At 26.3% G+C, this 17,426-nt stretch overlaps 1 protein-coding gene across 1 annotated transcript in view; it reads left to right on the forward strand.

Moving 5' to 3' along the window:
- The window catches only part of Tmem131 (Transmembrane protein 131), a 92,361-nt gene that overhangs the window by 49,588 nt on the left and 25,347 nt on the right, over positions 1-17,426 (forward strand). Inside the window, exons 23-29 of the mRNA XM_016070370.4 lie at positions 406-594; positions 1,970-2,142; positions 4,369-4,508; positions 4,591-4,786; positions 4,893-5,252; positions 11,368-11,974; positions 17,121-17,338. Coding sequence (XP_015925856.2) covers positions 406-594; positions 1,970-2,142; positions 4,369-4,508; positions 4,591-4,786; positions 4,893-5,252; positions 11,368-11,974; positions 17,121-17,338 — 1,883 coding nt within the window. The remainder of the gene's footprint in view (positions 1-405; positions 595-1,969; positions 2,143-4,368; positions 4,509-4,590; positions 4,787-4,892; positions 5,253-11,367; positions 11,975-17,120; positions 17,339-17,426) is intronic.

Raw genomic sequence — 17,426 nt, forward strand, 5'->3', positions numbered from 1 at the left:
TTCATGTTTTTATTTATGTCACCACTTATTCCAAGTTGACTTTCATAGACACATGGTATCACACCCTAAGGTGAATGTCCTGATTGCACTGATCAGTGAAAGAAATTCTTGTTCTTCATTCTTTGGTGAATATTTCAATTAGAAAAAAAATAGAAGGATATTTTTAAATCAGTTAAAAATACAAACATTAAAAATTCTTAGTAATTTGTAATTGCCAAAAAGAAAATTGGAAAATCTCTTGGATGTGTAATCCTATGCTCAAAATCCTTCATAACCAACAATTTGTCATACAATCTGAAATTCAATACTTTAAGAAAAACCATTCCATTCACTTTAATGTAAACTGATTTTTATTCTACCTTTAAGAATTTTATGAAAGAATAATCATAAATTTTTAAATTTTAGGTCAAAGATTTTACTCTTGAAAATCCCTCTAGTTTGCCCATCTTGGTACAAGTACTTCCTGTTTCTTTATATCCAAATCCTACTAATATAATTAATGCATTGAGAGAAAGATACGGTGATGAATTGGGTTTTAGTAATATAGCTAAAGACACTGATATCTTTACTTTAGAAGATTTAGAAGAAAATAATGTAAGTCATTATTATAAATTTTTGTGTTTTGTTATAATGTAACTTTTAGGATCCTTGTGGTGTGTTGTATTTTAAAAATTTAATTTATTAATAATTTTTAAGAACTATATTTTTATTGTTTTTTAATATTAAAAAAAATCCTTTTAATCCTTTTTTTTAATGAGTAATTGAAATTTGTACTAGTTTTTTCTGGGGAATGAGAATTTTTTCTTCCAGTCTCCTATATTGTTGGAAAATTTCATTATTAATTTCAAAAAATTACCTACACTTAGGGAATGTTTTGAAATAAGTACTCAGAAGGTAAAAAATTTTGTCTCTCTAATAAATTACTATCTCTCTTTGAAAATTTAATGTACAAGCCTATTGTGCTTATATTAAGCTTATTATGTTCTTTTAACTTTACTGTTCCTTCTCATTATTGGCAATATTAAAAAATTTCCTTTTTTTATAAAAAAAATTAAGATACTCAATCTGTTAAAAATTTATAAATACCAATTTCTGTTTATTTTCTGTATTCACAAAAGACATTCCTGCAATTGTTTGATTCAGTTTTTAAAAAATCTTATTATTCATGAAGGATTCCATTTAATTGCTATTTCGTATGATCATGTATATATATATATATATATTAAGTTGCATAAATCTACAGTTATTTTCATCATTTTCATTTTATCCATTGCACCTCAGTATTGCTCACATTAATTCTATTGTGCAATATAATAGTAATAAGGATCTTAGAAAGTCACGTAAATTAGTGAAATTATTTATTTTTTTAGAAATCTGTTGAATTAACAATTCCTGCTCAACCAATCAGCGTAGCACTAGTGTTACTACTTGAACAACTTAGTTTATTAATGAAAATTAAACTGTACTATTAACACCAAAAATGTATTTTTTCTAATGAATTTCAAAAGTTAGTTTAAATGTTCTATTGCCTTTGTATTTAATATTATTCCTCCATGTTTAATTGTATAGGTTACAGAAAAATCCTTATTATGTATTATTTCTACATTAATTATAATGTAGAATTTCATACGATTGCATTATCATAAATATTCACTTAATAAAAATCTTATCTTTTAGCTGGCAGCTATAAAAATCTATATTAATATCATATATCATCAATATTAGTATCAATATTATTAATAATACTATCAATATTAATAATGCAAATTTCATATTTAAAATACGCATTTTGGATATGGAAATATATTTAGACATTTTAAACTTGTTAGTAATATTTTATATTATTAGAGTTGATACCTTGTTACTGCATATTGTATCATCTCAATAAGTGTGCTATCATTTTATTTCTACTTTTTTGTACATTTTATTTTACATTTATTTTTAATTTCCTCTAAACTGTGTTTTATAGCCTCATCCTGATAATCATATACCAGCATATAGAAAAAGTCTTGAAGAATTTTTTGGTATTCAGTCGCATAAAAAAAGTATTGCTATGCTCCTTACGCCTGGTATGAGAGTACGAATTCAAGTTGGCTTCACACCTAAAGATGATACACTGAAATCATCCCTTATATTAATCAGGTTAAAGGTTTTAAATATTAGTTGAAATAACTTAGACTTTTTTTTATATAAGTAGTTTAACAAAATAGTATTCAGCTTTAAACTATTTTTCGTGACAAAAGCATGCTTTTATGAAGTCAAAATACTGAATTTTCTAGAAGAAACAACTAGATTGTTTTGTCTATTTAAACTTCTACTAAACTTTACTGCATAATTTTTAGATTCAGTGATGAGTTTCTCCTTTGATAAAGTGTTTGTAGTTAGGAAAAAAAATTAACCAGCACTTCTTGTTTGCCACATTTTACAAATTAATGCTCTTTAGTGAGATAGTTTGTTTTTCAAGTTAACAGCTTGTTTAAATAAGGTTGATTACTTACTTAAAAACTACAAAATGAATAACTTCATTAACTCTTAATATAAATTGAGAAACATTCCATTTTCTTTGAAAAAAAGCTTATATGTTAAGATTTCTATCACTGTATTTATGTGAAAGATAATGAAAGAAAATTGACACTGTCTTTTTTTTATTATTTTTGTATCAAGTATATTAGTAACCTCATTAACTTTAGTTTGGTCATTTTAGAATTTCTGTTTTACAACAGTAAGAACTGGTTCCTCTCTAAGTTTTGCTTCTGTTTCAAAATTAGAATTTTTTTAATGAAAAAAATTTAGAACTTCAGGGCTGATTGCGCTCCGGAAAAAATCCGGATTTCCGGATTTTTCGCTAACAGTGATCCGGAAGTTTCCGGAGATCGAAGGTCCAGACGTTTAAAAAAAATCATTGATCACAGAAGTTTCCAGAAATCAAATTTTCAAAAGTGGAACTTAAAAACACAGTTTATTTTGTTTGTAAGGGAGAGCCAGATACATTTTTTATCAGTAAATAGTTATAATCATAAACTCAAGAAAGTAAGACATATTTGTAAATTTTAATTACTTCTCCTAGAAAAACCTAGTTTAAATTTTTTTCTAATTTTTCAATTTAAATTTTTTTTTTTAACTCGGGAAATTTTCCGGAATTTTGACTTGGGCTCACAATCACCCCTGGAACTTAAAATATTATGAATCTCTCTTATTAACCTAGTCCTTTTTTTGTGATACATGCCCTCTTTTGCTGAAGAGTGTCTTTTTTGGAGAATAAAGTATCTCTTTTCAGCTTCTAGCACCATTCCTTTTTAAGGCCAAGAATTAACTTTTTTTTTTATTTTTCTTAAAAATATTCAAATAACCCATTTTTTTTAAATGTATAACTTCCCAGAATTGTGTTAGCTAAATTTTACTTTTTTAATCATCACATTTTCTAATTTGAGCACAACAATTTCAATGTTTAATCAGTGCTTATACAAAACTTAACCTATTACCTTCTCAGCTAGATTGATTATAATTTATAGGATATCCTTATGATGTTCAAAACTATCATTTATCTTTTGCAAATATCTGTGAGGGTATAGTATCATTCCTCATATTATGAATCTTTTTTTTCTTTTTAATCATAATTTCTAATTGCATCATTTATGGTTCGTGAATTTATAATACTACTTTTTATTTTTGTTTTTTATTTGTCTTACACTAATCAAAATATAGCATTCTACTTTTGTTCTTGTTCTTTGGTTATATATACAATACATACAATATTATGTAATGTCTTAATTTTTTTGAAATACGTTTTACTATAGATGTGTGGGGTAGACACAAGTATGATTTATTTAAGTTTTATTTTTAGAGTTTTCAACTCAGTGAGTGGCTATGCAATAATATAATAATGAAATTAAGATTATTAAAAAAAAGCTTCTTTTGTTGTGATAAAAATTGTATTCCATTTATTGATAATAATCAAGCTGAAAATATGTAAATATAAGTTATTTTATTAAATTGTCTCCTGTTAATTGTCTTTTATTGATTGTATTACTCTGCATACCCTTCACAATAGAGCACAACAGATGTACTAAAAGAATGTACTGATAATTTTTTTGGTAACTAGAAATGATATGCTTATGAAATAAGTAAATTATGAAATTATTTATGGACTAAAATTTTACTAGAGTTCTTTGGTAACTTTCATAGTTGTTTAGTAATTAGTACAGTAAATTGTAATGTTTTTATCACATTAACTGCATGTAGTTACTTGATAATTATATCTATAGGCAATTTGAAATCATACTTGTGTTCTGTTCCAACATCTAAACTAACTTTTAAAATTGATTTAAGAACTTGTTTAATATTAAAAAAAATTTCTTCTTTATTTAGAAATAATTTAACAGTTATGGATGCTTTACTTGTTCATGGTCAAGGTGGATATGGGCAAATCAAATTTGGCAATATATCACCAGGCAGCGATTCAGTTCTTATGTTTGAGCTCAATGAACGCCTCTTAAAAGACTGTGACAGTAATTATTTTTTATCAAACTTTAACATAAATTTTTCTTCTGTTCTTCTTTCATGAAGATATTTTTTTTTATATATTTTTAGATTCTAATTCACCAAAATATGTTGCACCTAACTTCACTGTGAGAAGAGCCTTCACTGCTAGAAATACTGGAGCATTACCCATCTATATCAAAGGATTTGATATTAATGGTAAACCATGCCAAGGATATGGCTTTAGGATCTTAAACTGTCAGGGTTTTGAATTAAAGCCAAATGCCAGTAAAAAAATTGATATTGCGTAAGTTAGTTACCTAATTATATCAAAGTCTTACCTGATTATTAATTTAAAATGTATTAATCTTTTATTCTATAGTAATATTCTCTATGCCTTTTCATTTTTATAGATACACTCCAGATTTTTCTCTGACCCATGTTGAAAGAACTCTGAATATCCGTACTAGTCAAGGTCCTGATGGTCAAATTTTACAATATACCCTTTTAGCTACTGTACCTAAGAATCTTCTTATATATTGCTCAAAATCACTGCCTAGACCATATTGGGAACCTTATGCTTACATCAGCTTTATTATTCTTTCCTTGATTATGACTTTCTCTGTTGGTATGTGTGGATATCTTGACAGCCAACGACTGTTGCACAGTACTTTCTTCCCTTTCATTACAGTTGGTCTTCATGCAGAAAAAATTGAAAAAGAAAATGTTTTTGATTTAAATGCTATGTGCTCATCTCCTATAGAAAATAACAGGTAATTCTAATAATTAAGTTAATACACATGTTGAAAAACTTGTGCATTTTTAACTTCAGTTTTTCATTAATTTACAAAAAATTTTTATGAGTACCTGTACTATGTGTTAGATAGGAAAATGAATTATGGTTAAATCAATAAGCACCTTTTTAGAGAAGAAAAAAAAGTAAAATTAATAACTTGTTAGAAAGAAAAGATAAAACATTTAACATGAATGATGAAATTGTTAATTACTATCTTTTGATAAATTTTGTTTTGCATAAAGAAAATTATAAATGATACAATGTTTACAGCTCATTGTTCAACAGAAGTTTAATTTCTTTAAATAATTATAATTTCAATAAAACTTTTCAGTTCTTTTTAATTTTGTGCAAATTGAGTTTGTATTCCTGTTTGGTTTTGACGATAAAGATACAAACCATTATACTTCAAACAAATAGTTTTAAATTTTAATTAACATATTTACTATAGTTATTCAAACATGTTAGACTATATGTGAGGTTTACAAGAATGCTAAATTTTTAGAAGTTTGCGTCTAGAAAAGTAGCCTAACATCTTAAACTTTTATGTTTAATTTGACTAAAACATTGGATGCCAATAACAACTCTAGATGCTATGGCTACTGGATTTGTAGAATATATTTCTGCATTTGTGCTCTTTCTATATTGTTGTTCTAATTGTATAATGGTTTGTTAACAATAATTAAATCAATATCAATTTAGAAAATTGTTCCTTATGGAAATACTTTCTATTAACTTTTCAAATAACTATGAACTTCCTAATTATTTTTCTATAAAAGTCTTGACTCTGAATTTTTTAAAAGCAGTTCATAATCTTGAAATTTTCTGCTTAGTAACTGTGCTGGTAAATTTAGTTATGTCATTTAAATACACATGTAAATGAAACATTTATCCCCTGATGAAAAGAACAATTAAATTGAGTTTTTTTATATGCAGATTTATTTAGCAAGTTCTATAAGCATATTATAAACACACACATACACACACACACACATATATAATATATATGTATATATATATATATAGATAGATAGATAGATAGATATTTTGTAGTGGAAATATTGTAGTAAACATACTTTAATAAATTCGTTTACCGTATTATCGGCAAAAGCGCCACACATCGATAAAAAAGAAATTTTTTTAAAAAAACTTATAGTAAGCGCCGCAATGGCGCTAAACAGCACATATCAGCATCCTTTTAGAAGAGACCTTTAAATTACCATTTAGAATATCTGTATAATAAAAAATTAAATTTTTTTATGCATTTCATAAAGTAAAGTTTTAATTTCTAAATTATAATAAAAAATTTCTTTTTCAGCAAAAAAAAGCAACAAAGAAAGTTCTCTTTCAGCAAAAAAAAGAAAACAACAAAACAATATGAAATAAAGTTGTTCTTACCAGTTGGCACCGCGCCAAAAAACAGAAGAACAGCAAAAAAATATTTTTATGAATTAACGCAGAACTGATTACAGAAATCCGTAAAACAATGTAATAAGAAAAATAAAATAAAAATTTATTAAAAGAAAGATTTTAAAATTTATTACCGTTAACAATTTGAGGAAAAACTAATACATAATAACGAAACAGCTAATAATAACGAAATAACTAATAATAACAAGAATAAGAAATAACTAAACAGGCCCCAAAAAAATTCTGAAGGAATGGGCGAAGGAGAAATAAGTTTCACTTTCACAATCTTTGGGAGTGGAATTTTAGTGGGTAGAATGCCCTCTCCTGCAATGGAAATAACCCAATGTGACTCAACTTAGAAAGAGAAGAAAATGTTTAAAAGAGGGGTGTACCCCACCTCCTCCACGTGTCATTTCTATTGGAGCTGTTTGGGAGGCATCAATCAGTTATATTTTAAAGGGGTTGGGGAAAAGAAAAGGGTATGGGACCCCTAATCCAGTACTCCAAAATTCAGCACTTAATCTGATCTAATTTTTTTTAAGAAATCTATATTGATAAGACAAAAAAAAATCAGCTATATTCTTTTTATTTGGAATTTTATTCTGTTGAAGTATCTTACTTTATTTTATCTTTTAAAAATAAGAAAGAATCTTGAAAAAAAATAATAAATCTGTGTCAAAGGAAACATCTGTTTCTTAAGCAGTTTAAAATAAATTGATAAGTAAAAACACCAGCATTTCCAATGAACAAAATAAAGAAATGCAAGTTGGAAAAAACTGATCAATCAATCTTGACTACTGGGCTTGTGCTTTACTGATTTGTCCCCACATTTCCCTCCTCTGTTTGTCCATAAATTGGCCACACCCAGTTGACATTGAAACTTCCATGTGGACAACAAAATGAATTCTATCCCTTTTGCGGTTTTTTATTTGATTCATAAATTTTTTTATTTTGCCGCTTTTTATTAGTTATTAACTGCTAATTTTTTTTTGTTAATAGTTAGCTTGTTTTTTTTCTTACTAATAGTTGTTTGCTTGTTTTTTTTTATCGTTATTAGTTTTTAGCTTGTTTTTTGTTGTTATTCATTGTTAGTTTCTTAGCATTAATTGTTGCATGTTTTTTTTTTTGTTGTTGTTGTTCCTTGTTAGCTTTTTTTTTCTTGCAAGGTAAGCGTCTTTTGTTAAAACAAAATGTTATCTAAAAGAAAAAACGAGAACTATGATCTTGCTCCAAAGAAGAAACGATTATTTCTTCTTCATAGGATTCGGATTATTTCTTCTTGATTATATTATATAGATTATTATTTTGATTAGTAAAATTTCTTAAGATGGGCCAGTTTTAAATTCACCCCATCATAATCTATGATCGAAACTTGACTAAATTTATTGGTTTTTCTGAAATTAACAATGGAATTGAATTATAGTGATATTTTGGGGCCATATTGGAATTTCTGAAAGAGATCCGAAGTTCGTCATTTCGTCCCACAGTGGGTGTCGAATTTAGGGTCCTATTACTTACTTTTCTGTTCTCTCAAATTACAATTGCCGATGTTCTGCAGCAGATCGCGATACGGGCGAATATTTCGTCGACTTCGTTATTAATTTTTTTTAATAGTCTTTCTCTCAGAAAATTATTGAATCTTAAATAACTTTCCTTTAAAAAATTTTTTGCTACTAAAAAATATTTCGTCGGAAGCGCCGCATGTAGGAAAAAAACAAAATTTTTTTCGATAGCGCCGTGGAGCTTCTGCCGAAAAATACAGTATATTGTCTAAATTATTGGTGGAAATTTTTTTTTGAGTGAAGGGCCACTTGCCAAGCAGATAGATTAACAAGAGGTCGCATGCATATTTAGTTATGTTAGCCGCAAATATGATAATTTTTATATAAACACTAGTGTACCAAGCAGTTTTTTTATTATTTAACATATTTGCAAAAAATTAAATAATTTTAATTATTTGAATTTTTAAAAAAATTAAAAACTGATACTTTTAAAAAACTTTTTCCAGTTTTCACAATAATTTATTTAAAAAAAATTCAAATATATATATATTTATATATATATATTTTTTTTTTTGGGGAGGGGTATAAATTTTAACCAAAGAAGAAAAAAAACTGTAGAGCTTACAGAATGAAAATGCAAAGAAAAAATGTATGCATTTTATAGAGAAATATAAATTTGAACTAAACATTTTTATTAACGAAAATTTATAATGTTTTAGCAAAAACCAAAAATTAAAACAAATCCTGTATAGTACAAAATTAAATTCAGTATTCATTTAGTATTAGTTCTAGATTTCTTGAATTAGAAGAGGTCTTAAGAATTTTAAATGGAAAAGATTTTCTTTTTAGCTTCTTCCTAAAAAAATCACCTAAGCTAAAATATTTTTAAACAAAATAAAATACAAACAGTAAGCAGTTTAAAAACTCTCATTTTCCTCTTGCTTTCGAATTTTTCAGGGTGCAATTACATTGTATTAAAAAATCGGGATTCTAAATACCACATACAAATGCATATTGCTAACTACCTTAATGACCGAAAAATAACTTTACTTACGATGAAAAATGCACAAATAAATTGTATCTAATAGTGATTATTTATAAATTTATCTGTCATATTAACATTGTAGTTAAAAGTAACGGGATCATAAAAATCACAAAGTAAAGCATCACAAAAATTGCTAAAAAGAAGGAAGAAAAAAAATATTGCATTTACGATGAAATTAGCCTGAGCAAATTGCCCCAATGAAGTGCCCAATAAGTAATTTTTGAAATACGGGATATAAGATTCACATGTTGTAATAAAATCAGAAATTTTAAAACTATGTGAGCATGCATTGCCGAAACTGCCAAAAAAATGATTGAAAAACTGCTTGGATTTACAATGCAATCAGCACAAATTAAGGACGGCAAAAAAGTGATAAATGAAATGCGCGGCTTATAATTTGCAAATCTTAATAAATGTATTGGGAATTTATAAGCCAAGTGGAAATTAGTAGTTATAAATGCCGAAGAACGATCTGCAGGTCAAAAAGTGATTTTTTAAATGAACGATTTGAAATTTGTGTGTCATGATAACATCGTAATAAGAATATTGGATTTTCAAAATCACATGGAAAACGTACTAATAACTTTCTTTCGGAAAATATAAAATTGGAAAAAATAAAGCACACCAAAATGTGATCAGTTAGATATGCGATTTTATACCGCACGAGTTGTAATAAATGTATCAGGAATTTATAAAGCACATGGAAATTAGTAGTTATAAATGCCAAAAAACGATCTAAACGTCACTTGTATTTATGATGAACTGGGCGAAAGCAAAGCATCTCAAAAAGTGATTTGAAACACGCGTGTTTAAATAATATTGTAATAAAAATTTTGGATTTCTGAAATCACGTGGTAAAGCATAGCAATAGCTACCTTTAAAAAAATCATTTAGATTTGTGATGAAATCGGTACAAATAAAGAACGTCAAAAAGTGATAAGTTAAATGCGCAATTCATAACTTACAAATTGTAAATGTATCAGAATCTTAAAAACCCTGTGGAATTCAGTAATTATAAGTGCCTAAAAACGATCGAAAGGTCTCTTGGATTTATGATGAAATCGGCAAAAATTACTCTAATTCAAAATTCGCATTTTGTAAATTCGTATTAAAAATATTTCTTCTTTTAAAACTATGTGGAGTTTTGTAGCAATAATCAATGAAAAGCTGATTAAGAAACAACATGAATTTGCAATAGAATCAGAGCAAAATGAGCGCATTGCGCGATTCAAAATTTTCGAAAATTATTTTATTTTTCGATAAAGAAAATTGCATTGCGTTCAGAAGCTCTTTCCGGGCGCACATCAGCAGTCAGTCGGCCGCGGGTTGTGCACCCTTAGTCTAAATACTTATAATTGAAATTTGACCTACAACGTCTCTTAGTATGTCTGCAGTTTCATGTTTAAATAAATAAATAAAAACTTTGCAATAAATAAATTGTCAAATAACTTTGCTTATTATTAACAGCATATTATGAATGGATATTTTAATTAAATTAATAAATGTTTTAAATCTTTACAACCTAAATATTTTATCCTCATTTGGCAATAGAGATCAGTGAATTAGTTGCTTTTTTTTCCTTCTCTAAACCATAATGAGAAATTATTTTTACAATTTTTTTGCGCATCATCTCCTCAAAGAATTTTTTGGAATTTGAATTCATTTGGAAGAAATTTTTTCCAAGAATTTTGAATGCCATGTTAACCAGTTCAGAAGATCTATTTTGAATCATTATGATGAGTAATGTTTAGATTAGGCGAGTGGCTGGTGCTCACTTTAACAAGGTCAGTAGGATTTCTTTAATTAGTTTGCAAATGGGTACCTAGTATTAAGAGAAGTATACTTTCCAATGGCATTTTTTTTTTGTTGAAAATTTATGTGAGATGTTACAGCGAACTTACTGAGTGACCTAAATAATTAACTTGTCAAATAATTTTTAGCTCAAAAATTTCGTTTTTTAGCAATCATCTATATTTATTTTTAGATTTATATTGGATCAGAAGTTGGAATAATTTTATTTATAAAAAAACTGTTATGAATATATTTATTTATTTTAAAGTGCTTATTGAAATTCAAACATTAATTATGCCAAAGCTGATTTAGCAGATTTTTAATTTTGACTTTTTTTTCTCATTTAGCTACATCAAAAATTGTTATCAAACTGATACAAAGAAAAAGAAAGAAAATGGAATAGATCATTTAACAATCATTGAAACAAATTCTGTATCAAATTCCATAAAAAGTTTTGGAACTCTCACATCAAAAAGGAAAGAATCATTAAATTCCAAAGAATTTGATGACCATTTGAGTGAAAATAGTAGACCTTCAAGGAAAAAATCTTCTAAATTAAGACAATCTATGGAAAATTATTGTTTAGAGCCGGATCTCATTGAAATTAAAAAATCTCAACCGAGAAATAGCTGGACTAGGTTTCTAAAACCACCTTTTTCATTTCATTCATGTTCAAATATTAATAATAAGCCTAGTGTTGCCACGCAAACAACCCCTGATTCCTCAGATGACCCTTTAAAATCTTTGAAAGAATTTGATATCATGGGAGATGAAAATATTAATCTTTTTATCAATATTGAAAATAATCCTCATTGTAAAACAAAAAATAAAAATGATAGCAAATATGGTGAAACCAGAAATTCCATTAAAAAAATTAACGATTCTTTACCTGAAGAAGAAACATCATCTACCACTACTGAGACTTCAACTGCAGAATCAGATATTAGTGAAAAGGTAGTTGTTTATTCAATTGTTGTTGTTGGTAGTTGTTATATCAATTTGCAAAAGTTGTTTATTTAATTGTGGTAGTTGTTAAAGCAATTTTATTCAATATGCATCAGTTCTAGTGTTACATTGCTTTAGTGTATTATTAATTTTTGTTGTGAGAATGTATATTTAAATTTTTGTGTAAGTCATTTTCTTTTGCACATTAATGCTCAAGTCACTTTTTCTTTCAATTATATTTTTTATCCTATTATTTATTACTTGATATTACATCAATGGTTGATCTACAAAATATTGAAAAAAAATGTTATCTGAAAATCATTTGTTATATTTGAATACTTAAACCCCTTAAATTTAGAAACATAATTCAATTAGAAAAATGTATTCTGATAAATGAATTCAATAAAATGTCAGTTAATTATAAATAAATAAGTTAAAAGAAAAAAAAACTAGCCATCTAATATTGAGACTAAATAGAAAAAAAAAGTAGAAAATTACAAAAAAATTTAAAATTTAATAAGTTCTATTAACTGTGTGTTTAGCTGCAAATACATAATTCATAGAACCCATAATATTAGATAAAAATACAAAGAAAACATGGAAAGGAATAAAAAGTAGAAAACATTTAAATAAAGAAAAAGGACGATAAAAATTAAAAATGAATTAAAGTTAGATAATAAAAGAACAAAGATAAAATCTCAGTATCAGCTCACACAATTATAGCTGCAAAAATAGTGCTTTCTAATATAGCCAAAGCAAAATAAATCAATGCAAGAGTGTGAGAAGCACCAAAGTGGAAGAGAGAGAAAAAAGAAGCTAATTTGAAAATGAAAGTATCAAACAAAACTCACAAAATTTTTTTTAAAAAAATGCAGAATAAAATAAAAATCAAAACACACATCTTGCAAAAATGATTTAAAAATATTTCCGTAACTTTGTTGTCAGATTACAAATTTTAATTAGAGGGTAGTGGGATTTATTTTTAAAACTCGCTCTTACTGAAGTACAGAACCTCGTTTGATTTGTCTGTTACCTTGAATTGCTCAATAACTAGATTTGCACAAGGTAATAATATATTATACTGAATAATTCAAAGTTTATAATTAATAAAAGGTATAAATTTAAATACAAAATTTTAATTTTGTGACTTTTAGAGAAATTATTTTCATTTATTGAAAAATACTATTTGAATATTTCAGGAGGTTGTTGGTTAGCTATATAATTTTTTAAGATGCAGATTTGCTTGAATCAGATTTGCACATGGTAAAACTATCAATTTAGATAATAAAAAGATTTTTATGCAATTATATTCCTTTATTAATTTTTACACACCTAACTCAATGATTTTGTAATTTGATTACATTTGTTATATATCCATGATTTTTAATCAAATTTTGAAAAATTGTGTCTACTGGTTTTTTGGATAAATAATTATTACTGCAATTTTAATTCTATTTACTTGATTAAAAATATTATTTGAATAAATATTTTTAGAAACGTTAGAATTAAATGGCTACTTAGTTACGAAAATATTTTTGAATTATTTTTGCATTCAGATGTTCATACGCTCATGATCCCCATTCATTCTTCTTGCTTTATATGTTTCTACTTGTGTTTTATTTTGTATTTTTCTTGAACGTTTGTGAATTTTCTTTGATAATGTGGTAGTTTTGAATGTTTCGTCTTTCTCCTTCTATCTTTTGGTGCTCCCGACAGTATTGTATTGATATATTTTGATATGGCTTGATTGATACAATATTAGAATATTTTTGTGGATGTAATCCTGTGAGCTGATGACGAGATTGTCTCTTTTGGTTGTTTTATTATCTAACTTTAACTAATTTTTTAAATATTTTTTCTTTCTTTCTTCTATATATATGTATATATATATATACAGTGAAATTTCAGTTAAATGGACACTCTCGGGAGTTATAAAATTATTGTACATACAAGAGTTTTTCCTCAGAGTTTAAAGCAGAAACAGAATTTTTTTTTTTTCAAATTTAGAAAAAGTGTTGTCCGGTTTGTAGAGATAGAAAATTATGTTTAAAGGCATAAATGATTGTCTGCAGCCAGTTAGGGGAGTGTCTGTTTTACAGAGAAGGTACATACTGGCTTATTCATACAAGATTCACCAAAATTAAAAATATGTCTGTAATGAGAGGCTTATGCTGGGCATTATCTGTCTTCTTTTTTTTATATCAATAATACTTTTATATCCATTTTAAATTTTTGATTAAAAGTGAAAATAAAGATGAAGTAAAAGTTGCCGAAAATTAAACAAAAGACTGAAGTTATTCTAACAATTAATTAAGTAATATTTTTGATTCTTTAACTGTTGACTTGGTACTCAATTTGCAGAAAAATATTCCTGTATCGTGCTATAATTCAGTTTTCTCAAAGTTAAGCAATCAAAAATTAATAACAATAGTCGGCTTAAAAAATGCTAATAATTTAACCAGGCTGTTGAGAGTTAAAAAATTTGTGTATTGAAAAATTGATAAAACATATTTTTGTTTTTTTAACTTTCAGTTGCTACAAGAAATGTAATGAGCCAAAATTATTAAATAAGGTTGCATATTATTTCATGAATATAACTTTTAATAATCCTCATTTTCCTACAAGTATCTCTTAGAGTCTTTAAATATTATGATTTATTAAGAAACACAATGTCATGAAAGAATTTTCAAAAACTATTGTCATACTCTTCTCAGTTTTTATAAAGATTATATCACATAATGTATATTTATGTGGTTCTTTGTAGAATCGATAATATTTTTTAAATATATTAATGTAATATTGGCCTTTAATGTAAGACAGTTTCCTTTTTTATGTGTGGTTCAGATATGCAACCTGCTTTGTTTTTCCTAAAATATACAATGAAGTATTTTATGTAAAGTTACTTGATTAAATGAATGTTATTGTTTCTTTCGATGTCTTCAAGATTGTGCCCAAAATTTTCACTTTAGAATAGGTTCAATTATTGATACTAAAGAGAGTTTGAAATTTTCGAATTTATGCTCAGGTTAAATACTATTTTAAAATGTTTTTAAACTTAATTTAAGTCATTAAAATGCTACCTAATATTTTAAGTATGACTAGTTATTAATTTTCAAAGCATTATGTATTTATACTAATTAGTTGAAATTTCCTTCCATGATTTATTTTTTCATTCGAATAGTGTGAGTTCGAATAGTTCTTTTCGTGCATAGCGTTTTTAAAAGGTGCTTATTTTAGGTTTTCGTTTTTTAAAAGCCCTTAAAGGTGCTTTTTTATTGAGTACTTTTGGAAAGTGTTTAATTTTGCCTTATAGAAAATGAGATTTTTTCCCATTACCGTGTCTATTTTCTGCACATATTATGCAAAAGCCTTGTTTTCACATTGTTCTATTCACCATTTTTACAATTCATTTAAACAATGCATTTTGGCGTACCGTCGATCCATAGCATATGAAAGTGCCAAACATTTTACATGCTTGATGATATATTTGCGGGTCCCCATGTGCAAATACTGAGCTGGGTCAGGTGAGATTCTTGCACTCTTATGTGCAACTCTGCTGCATTTTGAAAGATATTCTCAATTTCAGGCTTCATTTTCCACTATCTGAAATCGAACCAAAAAATCTCTTGATCCTTTTATGGTAGCTAATATCATCATGAAAAGAATTCTTTGTCAGAAACTAGTTATTTTATTATGATCATGTTAATTCTTTGAAAATTATTTTGCATTTTGTTAATGTATGTAGTGCTTTATCTTTATTACTAAAGAGTACTTAGAGGGTGCTTATTTTATGTTGAAAGATTTGGCTACACACCCTGAATAGTACAAAACTATTTTGGTATACAGCATTTAGCAAACATGGACTGTTAGTTTTTTTTATTTATGAATCGAAATAAAAAGATCGATCAGTTTATACATATATAAACTTTAGATATAAACTTTAGCAATTTGAATAGGGCTCATTACTCTTGGTACACCACTAATATATGAAGGGTTATTGACATTATCTTGAATTGTTCAAGAAATATCTTTTTGAGAAAACACCTAAATTTCCATGTAGGTACTGAAATACGTATGTATATTCTGCTGTTATGAAATTTTAATTATGGAATCGTATTATTACTTACCTGAGAACAATACTAAGAATCAGCTTGGTATAAAATGTTACCTTTGAAAAAAAGTGTGGTTTATAAATGTATGTCTCAAGGTTTCATTAGTATATATGGAAGATTTGGGTGCATAGAATCTTGTTTTTTTTTACTTAAAATATTTATTATTTATATTTTAACTTTATTGTTAAAAAGTTTTCTAAATGTTTCAATCAATACATTAGGTAACATTACATTATTATGCATATTAATAGGCTTATTGTAGTATGCAAATCTTTCAATTTTTTTTGTTCAGTTAAGAATTTCTTTTAGCTGCATGTTTTAACGTAATATATTCTTATCCCACTGAATGTTTTGGCTTTTTCTAAAATACAAGCTGTTTTTTTTTTTCTAAGCAAAAAAGAATGAGATTTCTTTTCATCTTCTTATATTATAAGCTAAAAAAAATAGCTCCCATATTTTTTTAAAAAAAATTAAACCTTTGAAAAAATTTTCACCAAATTTTAATTTGTCAATTGTTAAAAAAATTTTTTTTTTACATTTTTGTTTTCTTATTTGTGTCAATAAGCTCTAATTGTGCTTCAATTGAATTTATAATAAATCTTTAAAATCTAATTTGTCTGAACCATAATTTCTGGAATTTTTTAACAAAGACTAACTGGCAACTTTGTATGAGTTTCTTTTGAAACATAAAAAAAATCTTTGTTAAATAACAGTTATTAAATTTTAAATTTAATTATTATCTTTTAAGTTTCTATCTTTTACTGTATTGTTTTTCAAGAATCTCAACACAATCAAGCATTTGTAATTAATTAATTATATTGTATTGGCATAAATTTTTTATAATTCTTAAAACAAAAACTTAATTATTTTAGTAAAATAAAATTATGCTACTTAATTTTTTTAAATAATGAAATCATTAATTCATAAAATGTTTGTATAAGGCTAAAGTGTCAAATTTATTTATTAACAGTTGTCAAGATTCAACATAAAATAAAAGTTAGTTGATATTTTTATAACATATTAATTAATGTTTTAATATTTAGGATAATCGTTTGCCAGATGTTTGTGTTACTTCAAAACCACAGAAAACAAGATATTCTAAAAATAAATCCAAAGAACTAAACTCTCCTCACATTTGCCATAATTTATCAGTGGAAAATATAAATGATGAAGATTTTGGTATCAATTCAAAAACTCGAAGCCATAAGAAAATAAAAGTTGAATCTGGAAAAGTCTTCAATAGTGATGCTATTCGACCAAAGTAAGTTAGTTCTAAGTTGAAATTGTTTCCATGCATCAATATTTTATTTTAAACTGTTTCAGTTCATGTTGTTTTGTTTAAATTTTAG

Source organism: Parasteatoda tepidariorum, chromosome 12, assembly GCF_982258835.1.
Source record: "Parasteatoda tepidariorum strain Cologne lab strain chromosome 12, Ptep-v5.0, whole genome shotgun sequence".
Taxonomy (NCBI): Eukaryota; Metazoa; Arthropoda; class Arachnida; order Araneae; family Theridiidae; genus Parasteatoda; species Parasteatoda tepidariorum.